This window comes from Cibotium barometz, chromosome 45 (assembly GCF_041138505.1).
Source record: "Cibotium barometz isolate CiBa-2024 chromosome 45, ASM4113850v1, whole genome shotgun sequence".
NCBI classification, from domain to species: Eukaryota; Viridiplantae; Streptophyta; class Polypodiopsida; order Cyatheales; family Cibotiaceae; genus Cibotium; species Cibotium barometz.
The window spans coordinates 11,042,374-11,067,910 of NC_141090.1; the positions used below are offsets into that span (position 1 = coordinate 11,042,374).

Genomic DNA, 25,537 nt, shown 5'->3' on the forward strand with positions numbered 1-25,537 from the left:
GTCATCTAAGAAGCTTAATTAGCTTAATTTGATTTACATGTAAAGAATGTTAGATAATCATACTCTCATATTAAATAGGGAATTTAGAACCACACCCCCCCCCCCCACCCCCCACCCCTGCGCGGCTCAGAAATTCACATCATCAAAATTAGATGGTAGAAAAAGCTTGTCGAGGCTTTTGAAGGGTAGGTTAGGTGATTTGTCCTATAATTTCAATACTATTTCACATGTATGTCAAGGCAAACCTGTGCTATGTCTGCTCAGAGTCTCCATAAGTAAAGGTGGAGCATAAAGGGGGGTTCCATTATGCTCCTCAATGTCCTCGCAGAAGGAGAGAATTATTGTATCAATGGTCATTTCCACCACGGCAAAAAACAAGGATGCCACAACATACCCAATAGCCCAGCAAAACTGCAGCCCAAAAAAAGTATCAGATTTGTAAATAGAGCAAAAATTAGACCTAACCATCAATAAACTCTGCAACAATCATGAAGTCAGTGTTGGCTTAACTTTTGACCAAGTACTTAGATTCATGTTTAGCTCCCCCAATGAAAGCACATGAAACTTGTTAGCAAAACAAGCAACCAGAGCCTCTCTCTCTCTCTCTCTCTCTCTCTCTCCATCCGTGATTCGTCAGATTTGGACACCGGTATGTTAGGTGACATTTGCAAGTATCATCTTCAGTAGTATTAGCAGCACCTCATCAGCATGGTCAGCATGGCCACCAACATCAGCATCAGGACCATTCAGTAGCATCATTATCATCAACTAATGTGCACAAGGTACTGTCGGTTGGCAGCAGGCAGCCTGTCGGCTGGCTGCAGGACCTTGTGACAGCAGTCAGCCAAGGGGCTACAGGTTGGCAGCATGTGTGGGCAGGACCAGACGAAAGCACATCATTATAAGTCATCATTTTACCATGGTTTTGTCCAAGCAGCTGGCCGACAGCATTATATGCTGGCCGACTGGCATCCTAGCAACATATATAAGCAATGTAGTCATTTTCAGTATAAGATAAGTAAGTTCATCATCGTTTTCATCATGGCAGGTAATAGAGCATGAGCAGAAGGGCTAAGGGTCAGCCCATAGGCTGACCACAAGCCCTAAATCATGTATAAGCATCAGTAACCTTTTTGTACCATAGTAATACAAGAAAACCCTGAACACTAATCTCTCTCTTCTTCTCTCTCCTCTATGTCTTAATCATAAGTTAATTAGCAACAATGTTCTTAATCATGCTTAGGGCTATGGATCAATACAGCAAGGCTTCCGCGCATGCAACATTGGTATAAGATCATTCAGGCTTAGCCCACTAAGCTATGTCCCAAGGAAGGTGCAATGCAACCTAGCAGCCAAGGTATCTGACAGTGCATCCTCTCTCCATCCAAGTGAACCCTACAAGGCACAAAGATATGCATGTGAGGCCTCCAAAAACATCACGGTATCATCTGCTAGCTTCGAGTCCAATAATTCTTCCTCTATTTGTAGAGGCAAATTGAGGCCCGAGACTCCTAAGGTAGCCTGAATGAACCTGGTCATAGCCTCCGCTACTATGAGGTATAGTGTAAAGTCCTCCCCTAAATCTCCCTAAACACAACTGAGAACCAAGGCTAGTCCTAAACCAAATCATGAGATAACAAGCTAGCTCACCACCCAACCGTAGGTTCGTGTTGGCCCGAGCCTGAGAATAAGCCTCCACCATAGGTTCTATGCTTCGAACCACCCCCGAGCCAAGGGCTAAGGCTCCAATCCCACGAACCATGCCAGTTAGCACTAATTCTTCCTCTATTCGTAAAGGCAAACTGAGGCCGAGACCCCTGGGATAGCCCGAATGAACCATGCCCTAATGAACCTTCACCATGACTGTCCGTAATCTGTCGATGACTCGAATCCAATCATGTTGTCAATGGTAATCCTGGTCCATCATAGACCACAAAGCTCTATGAACAATAATAACCCAAGTCTAACTTATGTAGTGGTTACTACTGCTATAGATATTGTTTGGTCATAAATAGGTAGTATACTTGGTATTATTAACCATGAGCCGTAGCCGCCTGTATCAGTCTACTTCCTCTAATCGTAGGCTCCCCTAACCCTGCTGGATTAGACCACTAATCCTAAAGATAAGTACTAGGTACGTGACATACTTCCCCTCCTCAGACGTTTTCCCTCTTGGAAACAAAATCTCTCTAAGAAAGAAAACTGGGAAACCTATGCTACAAACTAGCAATTATCTCCCATGTCAAAGACATTCCCTATCTTGGAAATAAACAGGGGAAACTCAAACTACATCTAACAACTAACTCCATAATCTGGTTCACCATATTTACTCTTTCCACTCATAACTCTGCCATAAGAACTGATAAAATCTGCAGCCACTATCCCTACAACTATCTCAGCAGAACTAAAAACAAACCAACTCAAACCAAAGTGAGGAACACAACAATTCCTCAATCCAACTCTCGAGGAATCGGATAATCTAACATCACAGAGACAATTTTCGTAGCCAATTAAATTACCTATCCTATCATGACTAGGTAATTCCTCGTACCCAAGAGATAAAAATACCTTTCCTCTCTGAGAACCACAGACCTATCAGGTATCTCAACACTCATCATAAATGACCTCTAAAAGTGTTCCTATCAAGACCGTGTCCAAGCTAGAACACCCATGATATAACTCTCCTATTGTACCATATCCTCTGCCAAATGCACAACTGTAAAATTGGCTATACAGCAGGTCAATTCTTTCTAGGACTACACCCAAAACTACATCTTCAAGTTCTAATTCTCAAGGGAAACTTGGGTTGACACCCACACCAAACATAGCTGTTTCAATTTATCATAGACAAATCCTCACCAATCAAATGATCGCTTGGTGCTAAACATATGCAATGTTCCACTAGAACTGATGTATTGTCTCTACCACCTGACAGACAAAGAACATTTATCATGAGTAGGAACATTTATCATGAGTAGGAAGCTATCTAGGTCAAACTATGACTGCCTAGAGTATCCAGAAACTTCAAGTCCCAACTTAGCCTAGTGTATCAAGGTAATCGAGATGCAAGCGAACTCTGCCAACATCAACACTACTAGAACCACGTCGATCTAGAATAATTTCACAAGTCAATACCTCGCTATAGAGTTCTGGATAATAGCCATAAAAGCGGATAACCTCGACATCTGGCTCATCAGAAGCATGGCCCGTAAACGGTACATTTGCCACATCAAAGGTGTGGCTAATGAACTGGACATCTGCCATATCAGAGGCTAGTGCACTCACCCCATGAATTAGGTATCGCAATCCTGAGTCTTGGATAACTATCCCATCAAAAGCTAAAACATCTGCCTTGACGGAACCCGATAAACCCGCACATGTGATACATCCTAGCATCTCATACCACCAAAACATACCCCATATACGTCTTACAATCCATCACTCCTCAACTTCCGAGTCTTCCGAAAGATTTCATAAGGCTGCTAGCAATCATACAAACTGAATCTTCTTGGGTGAATAAATCTATTCAAGAACCTTGTTGATCTCAATATCAGCAAAATCTCATCTGAATCTGGATCTCTGCAAAATATATGCATGCGTGCCAAGATCCTCAGAACTATCTTTACCTAGCATCTAGCAAGGCATTACCGCTTTATCGAAACACATCTACAAAGCAAAGAAGCTTCACATCTAGCAAAGAATAACCACTTTATCCAAAACATAGAGAGACATGGCTCCACATGCAAGATCCATGGCATCCCATACCACCAGTACAGACCCATCGACCGTAAGCACAGAGTAGTCTCAAGGCCTCGAGTCCAAGTCTAAGGAGCTCTTCCCCACACTGACTCATAAAGTCACTTATATAGGCCTCCTATAAACCAGGAGCCATATATAGCACTTGTCTCATAAAACCTACTAACCCCCACTTAAGATGCCTAAACCCTAGGCTATGGTTAACCTAACCTGAAGCTCTTAACTGCCTTGGTACGTAACACAACCCCCTAGCCGGGCGGTTGTACAAGCTAGGCCAGAACGGGATGATGCAACGATGCTCGCAAGAGTTTGAGTATGTCGAGATCGTGGTGGAACAAGCCTACTCTGGTGTGTTTGGAGGACATTTCTCCGTAAACACCATCGCTAAGAAAGTCCTACTAGAAGGCTTGCAGTGACCTACATTGTTTGATGATGCGGCTAAGTTTGTGAAAGGATGTGATGAATGCCAATGGTCCATAATCACTCATGATAAGTATAGAACACCCTTGCATCCTATCATTTCTATACAGCCTTTTGAAAAATAAGGCATTGATTTTGTTGGACCAATCAGTACGACAGCTCTTGCAACACACATGCACACACACTATATCATAGCACCCACGGACCATTGTACCAAATGGGTTGAGGTCCATGTGACCAAAAAGGTCAATCAAAGTATATTAAGGAGTTGTTAGAAAGATCCAACATGATGAACTGTAAACCAGTTTCTACGCTCCAATGGATCGAAATCTTTTAGCTTTTACACAAGTGTTGACAATACTCTTTTCAAACAACCTCTTGAAAGTCAGAAATATGTGACAATTACTTGTCGTGGGCAAGTAACATTGATGATCGAAAGTCAATACCCACATATGTATTTTATATTGGTTCTCGATCTATTTCATTGGAAAACAAAAGGCAAGCAATTATGGCTTTATCTTCTACTGAAGCAGAGTACAATTCAGCCAAGAATTCAATGTGCAGATGTGTTTGGCTCAGACGATTACTTGGAGAGATCATGAATAATCAAGCAAGTCCGACTCCGATACTTTGTGACAGCCAAAGCTGTATTCAACTTGGAAAGAACCCAGTTTTTTATGCGAGGAAAAACATATTGAAGTTCATTATCATTTTGATCATGAAAAAGTTCAATCAAAAGAAGTGAAACTTGTCTATTTTTCTATAGAAGAACAAGTTGCGGATATTTTCACAAAGCCACTTGGAAACTCAAGTTTGAGTATTTCAAAGAAATGATGGGTGTAAAAGAAATTGAGTTGATCATTAAGGGGGAGATGTGAAAGAAATGTTCACTTATTTAGCACCTAGGACACAAACTCATTTGTTATCCTAAGGTTCATATATGGTGATTATAATAATGGATAGAGGATATGAACAGTTGTGGTTAGTCCAAAGATCAAGACCTTTGACATTCCATTTGAGGGCTATTTAAGCAAAGCCCAAGTCATTGATTTAGTACATTGTATACAGACAATTATTCTAGTTTGGTGCTTCTCAATTCTGATCTATGCTTGTTGTGATGATGCATATTTGGTGATCCCATTCATTCTAATTTGATGCTTCTCAATTCTGATCTATGCTTGTTGTGATGATGCATATTTGGTGATCCCATTCATTCTAATTTGATGCTTCTCAATTCTGATCTATGCTTGTTGTGATGATGCATATTTGGTGATCCCATTCATTCTAATTTGATACTTCTCAATTCTGATCTATGCTTGTTGTGATGATGCATATTTGATGATCCCATTCCATCACAAAACGCTAGATGAATAACGTGAGAGCTCAGAGTTTGCTCCACTTCCAAAGCCGGAAGACTGTGAGAACTTGATGCATGTCCTTATTACGACCATGGGTATTCTTCCTAAGAAGACGGGCACGAGGTACGCCACTTCAGATGTCAAGGAGATCGCATGTATCTACATACTAAGCACAAAAGCATACACCCGAATTCGAAGGTAGCCCTTATGATCAAGAGGTGGCAGCATGGGGATAGAGACGTTCTAGGAATGAAGAGTTGCATCTCTTCAAGGGAGGAAGTGAAGCCAAGCACATCTTAGAGGTAAACACTAAGGTGAAAGACCTTAGGGCACAATCCCGGAGCACTTCAATGCATATAATGTGCATGAGTGCTTTGTAAACTTTGAGAAAGCCAAAAGAACCCTTGACGGCAAGCTTGGAACATTCTACAATGGACCGACTAAAGTTACAGAAGTTAATTTTGCTCAACCTAGTGAAGGTCCAAAGAAAACAGTGTATAAGGAGAGGAGAAAGATCTTCATGGCTGAATTCCAAGGTTGCCTTGCGTTGAAGTACACAGCCATGAAGGGTGTGCCTCTTGAATGTCAAGCATACAATTCCTATTGTAGGAGTAAAGCCTTCACATCAATGAACCCCGAGGACTCCAAGACAGTCAAGGAAGAAATCAACAGGCTTCTGAAAGCAGGGCATATAGAATGGGTATCCCCCTGTAGTGATAGTGCCGGAAAAGAACATCAAGATCAAAGTTTGCGTTCACTACTACTATGAAGCCATCCCTTACCATTTATGGATTATATGCTTGAGCAAGTTGTAGGCAAGGAGGCTTATAGTTTCCCTAATGGATTTTCCGACTATAAGCAAGTGGAGATAGACCCAAAGAACGACATTTGCAACAAAATGGAGCATGTATGCATACAAAGTTATGCCGTTTGGCTTATCTGTTGTTGGGAATCAAGGTCTGACCTGCACGTGAACCCACTCCTAAAGTGAGGAAGTATGTGTGTGTGAACCATCTCTTCGAGGGGTATCAAATAATATCTAGATATTTGTGTGTGAATGACATAAGCAGTGATGTCAGGAGACAACCATTGTAACCTATAAGTTACTTTTACTTTCATAGAAATAATCAAGCAAGTGTCACATCAATTTGAGTCGTGTACTTCACCTCTCTCTAGTATCGAACTTGTCTTTTCTCTCTCCCTTTCTCTACTCTATGCAATGTAACAGCCATAGCCATTTTCATCTTCCAACCACCATAGCAGGGCTGAAATCCTACATTTGGTATCAGAGCCTTGAAGTCGTCATCTACTTGGCTGCCCACATCTCTGCACATATTCCTCAGCCTCTCCCCGCTTGCTGCTGTCCACCTAGCTGCGCATACCCGACTTCACTCCGTGAACCCGACTCTGCCAGCCACCATCGCAGCCCAACACTGCTACCCATCTACTCTGTGCACTACTCAGTAGCAACTTGACTACTGTTACGACCCTGTGTTCTTCTCTTGACCTTATGCAGGTGTGCATGGGAACAGGGCAGACAGTGTGAATGGCATCAGTTTGGGGCAATCTTTTATAAGGACCTTTTTCACAAGCCCATGTGGGGGGAGGGGACAAAGGTTTAAAAACCTCTAAAAATAAAAGGACCCCCCTTTGGGAAAGGAATCGTGGCCATATGCTATTATGGGTGCCCCATGCTCTTTTTGGGGGAAGTCAGCTGCGTCTTCTGGCGTGTGCGCTTTTTCCCAATAAAAAAAGGCAGGTGGCTGCAGAGATACGCTTCTGGATGGGTGAAAAGCAAGGTCGGCTGCAACTGCACATGGGGGGGCTTTTTTTGGCAAAGATGGGGCTGATCAGGCTGCAGCACACACGCCGCTCTCCCTCTCTCCTTGCAACGAACACGTGGGCTGGACTGTAGGAAGCAGGCTGCTCACGCTTGGGCTCTCTTTGCAAAAAGCAGGTGGCGCACAGAGCTGCAGGCAGGGTTTTGCTCTCTCTCTCTCTCTCTCTCCACCTCGCTTGGCACACGGGCGGGTTGGACTACAGGCGCACAGGGGCTGTCCATGCTCTCAGCACGTTTGCTCCCCTTATTGGCTACTATCGGGCTGGCTGCAGGAGGCGCACAGCCGACAGATATTCTCATGCCCTCTCTCTCTCTTGAAAGGAGGTGGGCTGTAGGAAGCGCAAGGCAGGACTGTTCTATCTCTCTCCCCCTCTCCCATGGTAAGCGGCGCAGGTCTGCAGGCCATTGCAGGAGGGGAAGTGCAAGGCTGAATAGGTCCCACAGAGCTCATATGGGGGATTATGGCTTTATATAGATCAGTTGCAGGACAGGTACGCACCCCGGAGGGGGTCTCTACTTTGGTTCACTCCACTATAGGAGTGAAGCAAGGTTGCCCGTTATCTCTTTCATTGTTTGGTATGTATGTGGATGAGGCTTCTGACTACATTGAGAGATTGGGGGACAGAGAAGCCCAGCTAGCAGGTACTTGGATCCCACTATTGTTATATGCTGATGATATTGTGTTGATCTCTAACTCCCCTGAGGGTATGCAGCGTCATATGGATGCTTTACATGAGTTTGCACATGATAGTGGATTGTCTGTCAACCTTGGCAAAACCAAGGTTATGGTGTTTAACACTACGCCACAGTGGGTTAGGCGATCAGCTCCCACATTTACATATGGGCAGGAGATTGTGGGGTATAAAGATGCATATACATATCTTGGGGTAGTATTCAGTGGGCCGGTGTTTTCGATGAGGAGAGCAGCAGAGACTAGATTGACTAGAGCACATGCAGCCCTGGGTGGTTTGGAGAGGATGTGTTCGCAGGTTCAATTTCAGGAACCTCGAACGAAACTTTGGCTTTTTGACACTCTAGTGACATCAGCTATGCTTTATGGAGTGCAGATATGGGGACCTTCAGTGGGCCATCACAGCGCAGGCGGGTGGAGAGGTATGGAGAGGCCTTTGGTATCTATGATTGCTAGGATTATTAGAGCCAAGGCCGTAGTACCTCATGAGATTATTCGAGCAGAGCTGGCGGCTGCCCCTCTGGTGATTGAGGCTCTTACGAGATCAGTCTCCTAGATATGCACGCCTCCCCCTTGAGTCCTCCCGACAGTTAGCTTTACAGGGAGACACGGCTTGTTGGTATGGACAGATGACATCTTGGTTCCAGGCACATGGTTTTAGCATGGACAGATTGCCTCCCTTCCAGTATTCTCTGGAGGCACCCTCTCTCACTCTCACACGGACAAAGATTACCAGACTCATCTGTCAGGATTTAGTTCAGCTGGACATTAGGAGGACATGGATACAGCCGACTGAGGAGCTGGGCACGAAGATGGCTTTCTACAGAGAGCACTTTCTTCAGCTCACAGCAGATGGTTTTGTGATCAGACCCAGTTACATGGATGTACACTTGTCTCATGCAGTACGATGTGCTATTGGTCAGATTCGCACATCCTCACACCAGCTTGAGATTGAGATTGGCCGATATAGAGGTATACCAGCTGAGGCCAGGATATGTTGAGTATGCCATGGGGAGCTAGAGACAGAGCTGCATTATATATGCCATTGTACTGCATACTATGAGATACGTGGTCGTTTCCACTATTTATTCAGAGAGGGTTTTGGACCACTTTCCAGAGTCATGAGGTACCAGGACCAGAGGTGTTTGGGATTGTTCTTGATTGAGCTGCGGAGATATAGAGATAGCCTGCTTAGGCGCACAGAGAGCCAGACTCAAAGGCACATTACAGACTTCTTTAGTCCAGCCATCACTGCACCAGATGGACCACAGCAGCAGCAGGACATGGATACCGCCCACACCAGCAGTACATTGATTGATCGTGCGATTGAGCTTGGGTGGTCCAGACGCCCACAACTACGGAGGAGGGCATCCCAGCATAGACAGAGGTTGCAGCGGCGGATTCGGATTATTCTTGCGAGACATGCAGGACACCCAGTCAGGGTGCTGACCACAGAGGATATTGAGGAGATCCGCCAGCGTCCAATGCGGCACATATTATGAGATGGAGGCACCTCCATAGTGTACCCCCCCGTCCCACATGATATTGTATCCCCTCACTGTACTCCACTCACCTCCATAGCGTAGCCCCCCCCTCCCTCACTATATTCACACCCTATAAGGGTTTCTGTTTATCTTCCAGTTCCAGTTTCATTTTCTAGGTGCCAGTAGTATCATCTTTATTTTTCATTTTCTGGTTTTTTATCCGGACATTGTATCAGATCCACCATGATGTAACTTTTTCGTCTCATAGGTCATTATGGCCTTTTGAAGACGTTAATATAACATTTCATTTCAGGTGAAGCACATTTTAAGGCAAGTTTCAGCCTTGAGTTAGTTTAGTGGGCTCCACATCATTAAAGGCATCTCATTGACTGTGTACCATGATATCTTCTGAAAACACTACAAGCCACAAAAGATCTCTTGAAAATTAGAGAAACTGCAGGTAGAACTTACCAAGACTGGGAATAGTGGAGAGGATACTTTATTGTGGCCTGACTTGTATCGAGAAGTTTCCAGCATGAAGAAGGCAAAGAGTGCAGACGCAAGACTCACACACACTTTGCCCAGAAATGCAATGACATTGCCAATCACATTCACTGTTCCTATTCTCAATATGTTGTTCAGTATAAGGGTTGTAGCCCTCACAGCAGCTCCACAAAAGCCTTTCCCCGTAATTGCAATCTGGACACACAACATTAAATCCATGGAATACCACAAGCGGATCAGGTTAATCAAAAAAGAAGATAGTGGTACGTTCAAATTATTCAGCCCCTGCATGTGTGCATGTGGTACATTCAAAATTATTCAGCCCCTGGATGTGTGCATGTGTGCATGTGTGCACACGCGTAAAGGGAGGGAAGGCAGGCTTACCACTATATATGCGTTTCGATTGATAAATTTGACAGTCCATTCTACACAACCAAGGCAACATTGCGCACAGCACCAAAACATGGTTAAGAGGCAACCCCCTGGGGCTGCCTCTAAGGCCCTGAGCTTGTTGCGAATGCCCTCCAAAATGAACCGAATGGTCTCAATAATAGCAACCACTAAAGAGCCTAGGGCCATGGATCCAAGGCTGTACCTCAGCACCCGCTTTCCAGAAGAGAAAACTGGAAAGAGAGGCATTGCCTGTACCAGCTCTAGTATCAGGTTAAAACAATTCCAGTTTTTTTTTACTTGGCACAATCACAAGTTAATCCTTTTGTGTGTTTTGAAACTGGACAAAGAGGCTCACCGAAGTGCGTCCTTGAGCCCAATAGTAAGAAGCAACAGCACCCGCAATTGTTGTGAGTGAGCATGCAATAATGAATTGTGTGGTCCAAAAGCATCCGAATACATGATATATAATAGCCAAAGCAATGTGCCGAGTAAAATTGAAATCATAGCCACAGCACCCCTCACATTTTACAGCCTGAGAAACAAGGTCATATGCACAGCAACCACCATTGCAATCGTTTTTCTTCACCGCTCCCGCACTGAAGATGTACAAGGCAGCTATAACCCAGTAGATGTAAAATACTGTAAGAACCACAAAAGGAAGAAAAGGGAAAACAAAGAGGCTAGGGATTGCACCAATTGCTTTTGTAGAAACCTGCAAGTGCATGGTAACTTCTTCAAATTAGCACTTTTTATGCCTTGGAAAATAATGTGAAAAATTATCGCAAATTGTGTGTGTGTGTGTGTCTGCATGCGCACGCATGAGTGCAAATGCATGCATTCCCACGTGTGTGTGGATATGTGCACGTGTATGTGGGCATGCGTGTTTGTGTGGGTGTGTGTGCATGGGGATCCATGTGCATGATATTGACATGTCAAAAGCCGGTACCTTTATTACTGCAATAGCAATAATGATCCGTTTGATAAGAACTAATGTAGTTATGACTATGATGAGAAAAATAACTGTCATAATGATTGCAACTGCCTTCAGGTGATTTTGCTCCTACAAACACACCATCAAAGCAACAGAATAAGCTTAGAAATCTATCTTACAAGAAGGAGTTAGTCGAATACACACACAATATTTGGTACCTACATATATACATATATAACCTATATACGTATGTGAGTATTCTTTCAGGTTTCAGCAAAAAGTAGCTACATTTACCACTTGACTCACCCATGGCTTTGAAATTTTAAACGATCAGAGGTTACAGCCTTCCATATTATTATGCATTTGTGTATATTGGTTTTTGAATATTGAAGAAAGAGAAAAAGATGATGGTAATCTGTCACAAGTAGCTTACAGTTGATGAAGCATTTAGCACATTTGCAGCCTGGTCACCAACTACAGCAGATACAGTATCGTGTCCTATCCAGCCCGCTGTAAAGAGACTGGTATATGTTAAAAACTCTCTCTCTCTCTCTCTCTCTCTCTCTCTCTCTCTCTCTCAGATGTCACATGGTTGTAACTTTGGTCTCATAGGTCACTTCGGCCTTTTGAAGACGTTAATATAACATTTCATTTCTCTCTCACAGGTACTCCCAGGTGGTACAGTGGATATCATCACACAGGATTGATATTGACAGATTACCACCCTTACAGTATGACCTAGCTGCACCACACAGATGCCTCTCTCAGACAGAGAGGAACAGAGTCATGAGACATGACATTTGGCAGGGCCACATACAGGAGACTTGGCTATCTCCCAGTCAGCCACTCCCGACGAAGATGCTCTACTACAGAGACCACTTCTTGAGCACCTCCACAGACGGCTTCATCCAGCGACCACGATACCTGGAGGTCCACTTATCACATGGAGCCAGAGTAGCCATTGGGCGACTAAGGGTCTCATCACACCAACTATGGATTAATGATCCAATTAGGGATCATTCTAATTATTTCCTTAAAGATAAGTTTTATCCCTTACAGCAGGAGGTCCAGGAGCAGCTGGCACATTTTCGCTCTGATCCAAGACGGATGTTCCAGACATTTACGGCATCCTCAGATCGGATGTATGACATATTGTACCCAGACTATGGGACTGGATGGAGTTAGGAGTAGATAACATATCATACTTGTATCACCCCTTCAGCATATAGAGATGCATTAGTAGCCCTAGTACTCCATCCACACCCTCTCATTTGTACACCACTATTGAGTCCCCTATGGTCGTATTGTCATACTTGTACATTTTATTCTCACTCCACATTTTCCTCTTGATGACCGGAGGAACATCATTGTACTGCTTGTTTGTCTCATAGGCCAATTTTGGCCTTTTGCAGACGTTAATATATCTTTCTTTCTTTCTTTCTCTCTCCCATGACAATGATATTCCATGGATACTTGTAATCATCTTTTGTTTCATAGGCCCATCGGGCCTTTTGTAAGATGTAAATATAACTTTCTTTCTTTCTCTCTCTCTCTCACGCATGATTAGGAGTAAGCCCTTATTGATGCCACATGTTATAGTATTGGTTGAGTTTGGACACCCCCTTCATTGATGTATACCATTTTATACCCCCAGTATGGTACAGGATGGAGCTAGCTAGGTTGCATATCATGATTGTATACTCCATGCATATAGCTTTGCATTCTCCTAGTAGTAGAGCTCCATCCCCTCCCCCACTCATTGTACTTATTGCACACCCAGATTCAGCTTTTTAGTTCAGTACTTTTTCATTTTGTTGGGATGACAGAGGATACCCCACACAAGTACACTGATTTGTCTCATAGGCCGAGTTCGGTCTTTTGGAAGACGTTAATCAAATCTCTCTCTCTCTCCATCCCCTGAGATGCTCATAAGTCAGCATCTTCGGTGGTAGTGGGCTCTTTGGTGCTGTCCACGTCTCCTGTATGTAGTGCTGCCATGTGTCCTGTCTCATCACATCAGCTAGAGATAGAGGCTGGGAGAGCGGCACGGGTTCCCAGAGCTGAGCGGATATGCAGATTGTGCCGCGAGGAGGTGGAGACTGAGGATCACTTTGTATGTAGATGTAGAGTCCACCAGGGGGTCAGAGATAGATATGCAGGATTGTTTGAGGAGCACTCTTCACTACATCAATTGATGGAGGCCTCGGACCAGCGACAGCTTGGCAGACTACTACTAGAGCTTCATAGTTCTCAAGAGAGACTCCTACAGACACCCGCTCCCACTAGGGGTGGGAGACAGTCCCACCTCACAGATTTCTTCCAGAGAGCTATGCCAGTGCCAGCTGATGTACCACGTGGGGTGACCGCACAGAGAGCAGAGGAATTGAGAGCCAAGAGGAGACCTAGATAGACTGGACATAGAGCACCCCGACTCCGTCACCGAGAGATAGCAGCTATCCGAATGAGACACCAGATGGAGACACAGGAGAGGCTAGCTCGCTTTCATTCAGGCTCAGGGTACATGTTCACGCCATTCACAGCCTCAGCATCGGCGATGTATGATATCTCCCTCTCATGGCACTGGATGGAGTTAGACATAGATCTGCATAGCATGCTTGTTCTACCCCTTTAGCATATAGAGATGCATCTTGCCTTAGCACTCCATCCACATCCCCACCCCCCCTTATATTGTTTGTATATGGGCTCCACCGATCCATGATGATTCACAGTTGTATCCAAACACATGCACACTTTTTCTTTTCTTTCTTTTCTTCCGATGACCGGAAGAACATAGTTGTATTATTTTTTGTCTCATAGGCCGACTTTGGCCTCTCGTAGACGTTAATATCTCTCTCTCTCTCTCTCTCTCTCTCTCTCTCTCTCTCTCTCTCTCTCTCTCTCTAGAGGGGCTACAGAGGCATTTGGATCCATTGCAGGCCTTTTTGCGAGGACCGGGACCTCACTGTGAACCTTGGGAAGACCAAGGTTATGATTTTTAATACCTCCCCGCAGTGGATAGGCAGATCCACACCGCAGTTTACATATAGTGGGGACCTTTTATGTATATCTTGCGATCACTTTTGCTGGACCGCAGTTCTCTATGCAGAATGCGGCCGAAACCAAATTGATGGGTGACTATGCAACCCTGGGCTCACTCAAGAGGCAATGCTCACAGTACAGCTTCATGAGCCGGGGACAAAGCTCTGGCTATTTGACACACTAGTCACACCTACAGTATTGTATGGAGCTCCCATATGGGGTCCCAAGTTGTGCCACAGGAGGAGACGAAGGGGGGAAGCCAACTGAGACAGATACGGAAGAGGTATATGATGGGTGGAAGCCAATGGAGAGGCCCCTAGTGATGTGATCTCGCATATGATTAGAGTAAGCCATCAGTGCCAACATGAGACTATGCAAACGGAGATGGGGCTGCACCGATTGTGACAGAGGCTCTATTCCAAACTATGATGTACTAGCACAGATTAAGGGAGCTCCCACCAAATGGATACCCCCAACTCGCCCTAGAGTCCTCGAGACAACTGGCACTAGACAGAGACACGCAATGCTGGTATGCACAGGTGAGCACTTGGTTCGGCATACGTGGCATGCAGATGGGGGCACTCCCCCCCGTTTCAGTACAACATAGAGGCCCCCTCCTTTGCTCGCAGCCGCACAGAGCTGAACAGGGACATCAGGAAGGACATTATGAGACTGGATACTCAAAGGACCTGGCATTCACCCGTTCAGCCCCTAGAGATGAAGATCACCCTCTATAGAGATCATCTTCTTCGCTTGACAGAGGACAGTTTCATGCTACATGGACACACACCGGTCATTTGGGTGCGATGTGCGATTGGACAAATCCACACCTCATCCCATTAGTTGAGAGTGGAGACAGCCAGATATGGGCAAGGGGCAGCTCCACCAGAAGACAGGATATGCCAGCTTTGTCATACAGAGGATGAGACAAAGGCCCACTATATATGCTGATGCCCTGTGTACTGTAAGACTAGGGGGAGGTTCCACAGCCTCTTCCGAGACGGATTTGGACCACTTTCCAAGATCGTGGATTTCCCAAACCAGAGATGCTTGTGGCTCTTCCTTCTGGAGCTCCGCAAACACAAGGAGTCCTTGTTACGGCCCAGATCTGCACACGCCCAAGGACCAGCACAAAGAACTCTCACTGACTTCTTCTAGATTAGGGCTCCGAGAGCAAATCCACCCACTACACTCGACCTCCAAGTTGATGTAAGAGCCCGGCTGAGAGGAGTGACACTAGATAGAGCCATCGAGCTATGTAGAAACCCCCCCCCCCCCCCCCCAACCACGTGCTCGCATCATCACAGAAGGATTAGAGCCTTCATTTCCCACCACCACTAGACTTTCTCCCGCCGGCTTAGCTTTACTACATTGGGTACCATGATGCAACGCCTTATACGGGATATTTTAGGGTGATGTGAGAGCCTAACGCTCTTTGTATTGGGACCAGCTTTGGCATTTCAGCTCTTGTTCCTTACTTTTATTTTTAGTACCCATGATGATGTATTCCATGGACATGATGTAATCTTTGGTCTCATAGGTCATTTTGGCCTTTTGTAGACGTTAATATAACTTTCTTTCTCTCTCTCTCTCTCTCTTACTAAGACTCAAAATAAAAGCTAAAAAACTTACACTAAACAATCAAAAGGAAGAGCAAAAATCTAAGCTACATCTTGATCTACTACTAATTAAAATATTGGTATAGATTTATTTTGCTAAATCTAAACCTAGGTTACACACACAATGATTAGGGGCTACATCTTGGAAGCATCTAGAACACAAATCGCTTAAAATATACTCGCTATTTTCTCTTAAAAATTTGAGCCGCCTTTTAAAGGCAATACGTCTAAGATAAAAGTCCACTAAGTAAACATGTGTCCACAAATTCATTTAATGCACAAGAGGAAATTCATTTGTAATACCTTAAATGTATAAAAGGAAATTCATACATGCAAGTTGTTTTTTGTTGTAGCTTCTTTACATTTCCATTCACATAGAAACAGTATGCGTGATGGTAGATCTTATTGATAAGCATAATTTTTTTAATAATCTTTAATGGTCCATAATACCTTGCTGCCAATTTCACAAATGGATGTTTCTCTACACTCGAGCCTTCTTTTCTCAATTTTCAAGAGAATATAATCACCTTCTTTAAATGATATATATTTTCAAGAGAATATAATCACCTTCTTTAAATGATATATATTTTCTATTCTTATTTGCATGTTTAAAATACTCCTCTTGAGATTGGTGTATTGCTTGACATACTTGTTGGAATATATTATCAAAAGTTCGTACAAAATCATCAGCTACGGGGATTCTATGAGAAAGGCGTGTAGTCGGAATGGGTAAAGCCTTTCCATAAATAATCTCAATGGTGCTCACCCATAATAGCTGGGTGAGGTGTGTTGCTGTAGGCAAATATCATAAAGTTTTGGTTATGGGAAACATACGCTCTAAGTAAATCCAGAATGGTGTGGACATCCCATCGGAGTTGATAATCCAATCCTTGAAGGAAAGTACCCAACTTCACCTTGTTTGATTTAAGTAACTGTAAGGCCAATTGAGTGACCTTGTTGGCATGCGTGACTACGGCCTACGAGAGCTGCCGCAAATCTCGAAACTCATCTTTGATACAATCGAGGTACTATGGTGGGAGCAACTGCATTTTGAGGTCAGCCTCAACACGTCCCATTGGTACTGTGCTATACCAGTGACCTGGTTTGTGTGCTGCCAGGACCAGTCATCCCACCAGATGCAGGCTTTTCCTCTCAAACGGCAGGCCACCAGCATCGTTTTACCCTCATCAAGCCTTAAAAGTAAGCAATAAATTAATGTAACCAGGAACAAATAGTATTCGGATCAATTTTACTATCATACTTACTGATAAACTCTCATACCTATTGAGTTGGATCTTCTCTGGTAGATGGTTGGCTGCAACCATTGGGCACAGGGTTTGTCAATTTTGATGGAGGATGGTGGGGATTTCCCTTCGGCATCGATCGTCTTCTATGCGGCAGCAAGCGTCGTCCTCCATTTTGCATTCAGCTAATTCCGTCCTACAGCATTTCTGCAGGGTGGTCTTGGACGCATCCTCAGCTCTAAAGCGCTCCTCCCTCTACTGCCGATCAACCTTGAACTCCAGCCAAAGCCGCTCAAGCTCCATGACCCATCTGTTTTCCCCACTGTTCTTGTGTTGATTCTTGGGGTTTAAGTTGCGAAAGCGATTGAGAAGGAATTGTTGGGCCAACTGTATGGGTACAAAAGATGCTAAAACGGTAGGGATACTGGTGAGTTGTTCTCCGCGGTTCGATATCCCAAAAAGCCTCCTCTAGAATTGATGATTCCCCCTCGTGACTCATGGTGGGTTGCTCAGAAATTCTGTGCTTAGCACCATTCAAAAGTCTTGTTAGTGGGCAGCGCTCCACTAACCTACTAGTGGGCGGCTCTTATACGGGAATTCTGCAAAGCCATTCACTAGAAAAAATATTACTAGCACTTGTCCTACACAACCTTAGATGAAAGCCAAAGCTCCGGTACCAGTGTTACATGCAGCATATTGCAAAAACTTTAATTAAGAAGGCGGGTGTTAACTGTGTGCAAGAGAATGATGAGGAATCTGAGATGAGAAGAGAGAGAGGAAAGAGTACACCCGATTTGAGTCCAAACTACCCACTTAAGGGCCCCCACCGGCAAGCAGTGTATTTTCTTTATTACAAGATTTATGTGCAGTACAATGGGCAAAACTTAGTGACAGACAGGCCCCTGCAAAACTTGGCATTGGTTAGACTTGCGGGCTGATTTTTGGCAGAAACTTGCTCACCCTTGGCTGAATGCGTTTCGGCCGGCTGCCTGTCGAGCCTTGAGAGACTGGTCGCTTTTGCTCCTGTGAGGTAGAGCACTGGCTGATCTCTGATTTTCTGTGCTTCAGCGTTTTGTCTTGCGTCAACTTGAAATGGGACGAAATGAGCCCAAACACCCTTTATTTAAGGTATCTGCATCCCCTTATGTTGCAGCCCCAGGACTAGCAATAATAATTGATAAAATTCCTTAATGCTGCATTTTTCCATGCTGCCGGCCAGCCAGCCCATGCCCCCAAATAGGCACCCATGTGTTCACACAGGCTGCCCAATTCCCCTTTGCTGTCCAACCCAACCCATGTGTGCTTGCCAAGCCCAGAATTTACCCTGTCAACCGGCAATGTGTCCTGTTTTGGTCCTAGACTGCTCTTGGCCTGATAAGCTATCCATACACTTGTAAAGCTGATAAATCCCAGTGGTTTGTATTTGTGTACAGGACAACATGCAGGGAAATGCACCTACTGTTCTAAGTGCACTCTCATCGCCACATGGCCATGTGGCACCCTAGTGCACTGGGTGCATTTGACATTCAATCACCTAGAAACATTAACTAACAAGGTCCTACAAGCTAGAGCTATGAATCTTGGCTTCTTACTCTTATGCAGCATAGAGATAAGCCTCGAATTACTTTTGGTACTCTATAAGAACCTCTTTTGGAGATAAAGAGAAACTAGGGTAGTATCTTGGCGTATCTTGAAGGCCAAGTAGGGGCATGGTCATATCTTGTTTCCATCCATTGTCTTGGCATGATGTCATGTCTCATTCACTAGGTTGTCAGGATAATTTTGCAGCCAATGACAGCTATACAGCATCTACACCATGAAATAAAGTACCGCATGTACAATTGGTGATGACCAAAACATTTTGGTATCAAATTCAAGTGACAATATTTTCTCATTGTAGGGCTCTCTCTACGAGTTAAAACAAGTCCTCAAAACATGATACATCAGTGAGAGGCTATGTCAGTAAAGTAGCCGCTAAGAGGATATTTGCCTAAATGTGTTCAGCAGCCATGTGATAAATTTGAAGGTCCCAATGCAGTAGAGGGGGTAAGGTCACTGCTGCATTAGTACCAGCCCAGTAGATGGATGGGATCCATCACCCCATGGATGCCAATCATCTCTTTGGACAACAACATGAAGCAGGCAGTCCGTGCAGCCATTTTAGGTGCCTATTTAATTAAAAGGGAAGAATAATGGGGCAAGAAAAGAGGGGGAAGACGTTTGTTTTTTTTTTTTTGAGGGGGTTGGGGGGGGGGGGGGTGCGTAAGTTGTTTTGCAAGAAGTGGAAGTAGGGAGCAAAGTCATCGTACCTTTGATGTAGAAAAATATAGTGACTCCGAGGGCAAGTATGTTCAAGAGGACAATAGTGATCCACGTCATTACTCCAACAAAATATCGAACAATAAGCAGCCATAGAACTGAGAGAATTAAAGGAGAGATTCCACCACAAACAACCAAAACTGGCCATGCTTTCCCCAAATCAGCTGCATACCTCTGTAGGTTTTAAAAAACACATAAACAAGGAAATAAGAGAGCCACAAGATTGGCATTCATTTATTTACATTAAAAAGATGACCAAGTGAAGAATTCAGCAGTTACCTTTATAACCGTAGAGGGGGCAGTAATGGCTTTGTGCAAAACTTGCACCAAAGGGTCTCCTTGGTTTATAGGCACTCCACCAAGATTCTGCCAATTTGCCAAGGGTGTAGCTGCAGCAGAAGCAGAGAATTGACAGCTCCAGAACACTGTTCATTAGGCACAGCTCAGAAAGGGGTACATTTATAAATACATTAAAATACGCAAGAGGTATATTTATGAATTCATTTACATATATAATGCGTGTGTGTATGTGTGTGAATGTACATGCGTGCATGTGCGTGTGCGAGTGCTCGCTCAAGCCTATACAGATGACTCTTTCTTCCTCCCAAAGAATGATCATAACAATTTAAGAGTTTTGATAGATGCTCTCCAACATGCTTATGGATCAGTTTGATGGATGGCATGATATGTCTTCAAACGTGATTGGTCATAGGGAAGATGATTGGCTCGTATTACAGCTACGAAAGTATACAGACTATTGCTTCCATCGCCATGGATTCATGCCCATGCAAATCGAGTGTGGAATATGAATACGCCTTTGCAGTGGCAGAAACAGAGAGTCTCTTTGTGGAGATGTTTGACTGGAGCTCTTTCAGTAGGGGAGATGTTAGCAAAAAGAAAGATAGCCAATTCTAAATGTATGACATGCACCTGCTATATGGAGACTCTTGTTCATTTTCTGTGGTCTTGTCCATCTACTAGACAATTCCTGCAGCGATTGTCTGATAAATTAAGAATCAGATTCCCTACAGTACGATTTTTTTGGATGTTTGGTCGTAGCACACAAAGGGTTCAGAATTACAAAGTTTCCCTTGCATGGGTGAGATATTGGGCTCTTTGGACTATCTCGATGGCACGTAATAACGTGGCTTTTAATCAGCCACACATGGAAAAGTATGTTTACTTTCGTCTATCTCTACGCCAATCCTTGCATGATAGTTGGAGTTTACACCAGATTGACCAGCAGCAGTGTGATGTGTTTTTCCACTGCTACTAGATGTACAATCTTAAGAGAAGCCTTGTACTGGGGCTTCTCTCTATAATATAAATATGAACAGTGTTTTAACCAAAAAAAAAAAAAGTGTGTGAGTGCATCAAAGCATACAAAAAAAGATAGAGCTACTCACAATTGCTACTTTCAAAGAGAACAGGGTAGCATGGTCCTTGCAAATATAGTGAACTATTTTTCTGACTGACTGTCAAATAGCTGAAATAGTCATAATTCTGGTTTTCCCACTGTTGCATGGTGAGATTTATGGGGCCCTCCGGGTAGTCACAGACCCACGTGAGTGAACCATTTGAAGGCGTCGGACATCCGTTCAAACATATACTTCTAGCCTTGATAAGGTTTATTGGGCTTCCATCAATCGCGCTCTCATAGACCTGATTGGGATTCTGCCAGTACCTCACATCAAAACTGCTCAAGTCCGGGTTCGCCTTTTTGTCTCCACACAAGTTTCCCTTGTAATCTAAACCATAAACCAGCCTGCATGTGTTTTTATGTGTAAGATGAAGTTTGTCAGAGGTAGTCAAAACATAACACATTCCTTTTTCCAGAGACAAAAGGAGAAAGAAAAACAAAGTTATATCATATTTCATCCTCAAATTGAGACCCTATAATGCACCAATGCTAAAGGAAGACATTTCTTTGATAAAACAACAAAATTTTTCCTTCTAATACAAATTAAGTGTCACCTTTAAGACCCCCAACTCCATGGATTTTATTTTTATTTTTTGCAAGAAAGAGACTTCTATTAAGCATGAATGAAACAATATAAATCATGGCTAAAAGTTGGAAAATGAAAAGTAAATCCTCATCCCAGAGTGTGTGGATTTTTATTTTTATTTTTGCAAGAAAGAGACTTCTGAATGAAACGATATAAATCACGGCTACAAGCCGGAAAATGAAAAGTAGATCCTCATCCCAAAGTGTAGGGTGATCTCAACAAATCTAGGGCATGGGCATTATGATGCTAAGAAAGTCCTATGGGAGTTTAAGAGAAGAGAAGACCATGATCTCACTCTCATAAACATAGCACACTTTGCTAGCACACCTTCATACAAGTCTATGTGCCCATAAGAGTGAACAATATCACTCCATATAGTGTAGATGCACTGAGCATCATATATCTGAATACCCTCTAAAATCTCTATGCATTTGGCTCTCCAAATTTACTAGGTTGTAATATTGGCAATGATCTCCCAAGTGGTTGTTAATCCCATTTTGGATTAACAAGTATGCTCCTCCAATTGAAGACATTAATAAGTGTCATGTAAAGGCACTATAAAAGTTGTACATTATGAGATATTGGCCACTCAAGGCCTTAGTTCAATAAGTTTTAGGTGCCCAAGTATGAGTAAGGACCAAATGTATATAAGGCATTTTCTCATAATGAATAGATACAATCTCCCTTTGTGCTATTGAGAGCTCTTCTTTGTGTCTTGAGAGAGATTGAGAGAGAGCATTCTAGCACTTGTGCCTCTTCTATGCTTGTATGTTACATGCTTGTGTTGGAGAGTGAGAGAGAGTGATTGCCTTATGCGACAATGCGAGCGACTCTACAGTGACAACGTGGAGGTGGAGCTTGGAGGTTTGGAGCTTAACAAGTGAGCTTGGAGGCCTCAAGGGACTCAAGTTCGAAGCATTGGTAGGTGCTCTACGACAGTAGTGTTCTATTGCTCTTCCCTTAGGTGAATGCATTAAGTAAAAGAGTGCACAGACCGGAAGCAAAGGAGCACTAGAGTGTGCTGAATAGAGAGTGCAAGAGAGAGAGATGCTGAATATACTGAAGCAAAACAGTCTCAAGCAAGAGACACTAGAAGTCTCATAAGTGAGGGAGCAAATATGTACAAGACTGAATGAGAAATGAGAGGCCACTACCTCCTATTTATAGGTGAGGTATGCTGGCCGCCGGGCTGGGGATGCTAATACTGGCCGACTGGTAAAATACCAAAAAGGGTGAGAAAAATCCCAAAAAAATAGGAGAAAAAGGGGTGGCCAGTCCACAATCAAGGGCCATACAAAAGAGACCAAATGGGAACCAGAAATGAGCAGAAACTAGGGATGAATGTGCTAACACTCCCTCTCAGCACCAGATGAGCAGAAACTAGGGATGAATGTGCTAACACCCCCTCTCAGCACCAGATGTTGAACAAACTCCAAGAAGCCGAAGATGAGGAGCCAAGGAAGCCTGAGAAACCGGCTTGGTGAACAAATCTGCAGCATTCTCCCCTGAAGGACAATACTCCAAACGCAAATCTCAAGCAAGAACCCGTTCACGAACATAGTGATACTGAATCTCAATGTGCTTCCTAAGAGCATGAAACACAGGGTTCTTGGCGATGGCGATGGCGATGGCGATGGCGATGGCGATGCAACTCTGATTGTCACACCAAAGAAGAGTAGATCCAGTGGGAGGACAACCGAGCTCCTCCAATAATCTCCGCAACCATATCGCCTCACATGTAGTATAACACACTGCATGGTACTCCGCCTCAGTAGAGGAAAGCGCCACAGTAGGCTGCTTTTTACTGCTCCATGAAATGGCTCCAGACCCGAGTGTAAAAACACAACCAATGGTCGAATGCCGAGTATCTGGATCTCCAACCTAGTCTGAATCAGACCATCCAGCAAGAGTGCATCCTTGGCCATAAAAGATGCCAAAGTCCAGAGTACCACGCAAGTACCGAAGAACTCTGAGAGCACACTGCCAATGCTACTGACGGGGTTTGGATGAGAAAGAACTCAATAAACTGACTACGAAACATATGTCCAATCGGGAGTAGGTCAACCACACCAAACAGCCAACGAGAACCCGATATTGTCCCTGATCAATCCCTGGAGAAGCATCAAGAAGAGAAAGCTTCTCACCAATATCCATAGGAGAAGATACTGGTCTGCACCCAGTCATCTGAAATCTGTCGAGAATCTCCCGTGTGTACTTCTGCTGAGAGAAGAAAATGCCGTTCGAGATCTGCCAAATCTCAAAGCCGAGAAAATAATGCAAGAGGCCCAGATCCGTCATCTCAAACTCTGTCTCCAAAGCATCCATGACAGAACGGATCCTCACAGAATATGAACCTTCATCACGGCTCACAACAACTTTGCCGGCCTGAGGATCATAAAGACGATATGCCTTGGACACAGTGCTGTATCCGAGAAAAGTCATGTTCTGAGACTTAAAGTCTCAACTTGGAGCGATGCTCCTTAGGCACATGAACATACGCCACACACCCAAATCTCAAACTATCTTGTAACACATGTTGGTCTCATAGACCCAATGGGTCTTTTGTAGATGTTAATAAAATCTTTCTTTCTCTCTCTCTCTCTATACCCTCTAGATGTTAATATACTCTCTCTCTCTCTCTCTCTCTCTCTCTCTCTCTCTCTCTCTCCCCCCAGCTCCAGGGACATAGTCCAGCACCATAGAGCGCCTCCGTCGCAGAAGGTTGACACTGACCCCACCTATTCGGCTTTTATAACGAGGATACCGCATGATTGGTTGGGTTGATTCCATTGTACATGGAGGACTCATGTAGTAAGTGGGTCTCAAACAGGCTATGGGTAATACTTAAACAGGGTATGGGTAATTTCATGATTATTATTCTTGGACCAATTAAAAACTCTTCAAATTACCTGGCTTGCATGCACACCCAGAATGTAAACGACAGTTCCGGAGGTTAGAGTAGCCAAAATATTAGAGTGGGAATATATGGCAACAATTTTCGCAACCAAAAAAATGTGAGAATTAAATTCAAAGCGAAACTATTTGCTGCTGAGAAACTCGACAATCTTCAAGGTAAGAGTAAGATCAATTTGCTGGAAAATAAAAGCTTGAATTATCAGAAATCAGAACGCTAGCATATGCATTGACAAGAGCAATGAGTGGCTAGGATTGAAAGCTTGGAATTTCAGAAAATGCCCAAAATTAGTTAAATTAATGGCTGCGAATACAGCTTGGAATTTCAGAAAATAGCTTCTTCTTTTTTTGTTTGAGAAAATGGGTACCTGCGGGGGTCTCCTTTGTTCCAGCCATAGCTAGAGTTGATGATCATGCCCACCCAGAAAGCGATGAAGATGAGGAGGGCGGGGAGGTTTCGGCAACGGCGATCCTCGTTGATCCGAGGCTTGTTATGGGCGGCCGGCGCTTCCACATTCAGGCCGCCCACGATGGCCCCCCCAGGTCCATACTGCTCCTTGCCCATGTCTCCCTCTCTCAAATCAAATAATATATTCACCCAATTTAAGCTTCCAAACCTGCCTTACCTGCTGTGTTTCTGCTTTTCCGCTGCTTTTTCTGCTACTTTTCCTGCCTTATCTGCTTTTCAGCTGCGCTTTCTGCTAAGCTTCATATGCATCTGCTGATCCCTAGTTAAGAATCTGCAAATTAGCTACATTCTGGCATGCAGATCTGATTGATTAATTGGTTGATTGACTGACTGAGATTGATAGGCTCTAATTTGGCTCATTCTCACCACAACTAAGCTTATCACTGTAAGCCCAATTATTATGCGCCATGTATTTGTGATCACGTCGATTCGATTATTTATTTATATTGCTGAGCAGAGATGAAGGTTACATTGGATAACACTTATATATGATTATATCATCTTTATGTTGCATGTGACCCCCATTGTGTACCACGTCCCAGACCTTAGTG

The 25,537-nt window shown here is 43.9% G+C and overlaps 1 protein-coding gene across 1 annotated transcript; it reads right to left on the reverse strand.

Annotated features, from left to right (window-relative positions):
* LOC147612425 (Plasma-membrane choline transporter family protein) lies at nucleotides 1-25,537 on the reverse strand. Its single transcript, XM_086783027.1, has 10 exons — nucleotides 24,886-25,537; nucleotides 21,005-21,363; nucleotides 19,878-20,023; nucleotides 19,589-19,772; nucleotides 11,811-11,887; nucleotides 11,393-11,506; nucleotides 10,802-11,158; nucleotides 10,438-10,695; nucleotides 10,021-10,248; nucleotides 1-411 (listed from the first exon to the last, which is right to left on the reverse strand). Exons 1-10 carry the CDS (start codon nucleotides 25,080-25,082, stop codon nucleotides 235-237), a joined length of 2,097 nt encoding a protein of 698 aa, XP_086639153.1. The 5' UTR covers nucleotides 25,083-25,537; the 3' UTR covers nucleotides 1-234.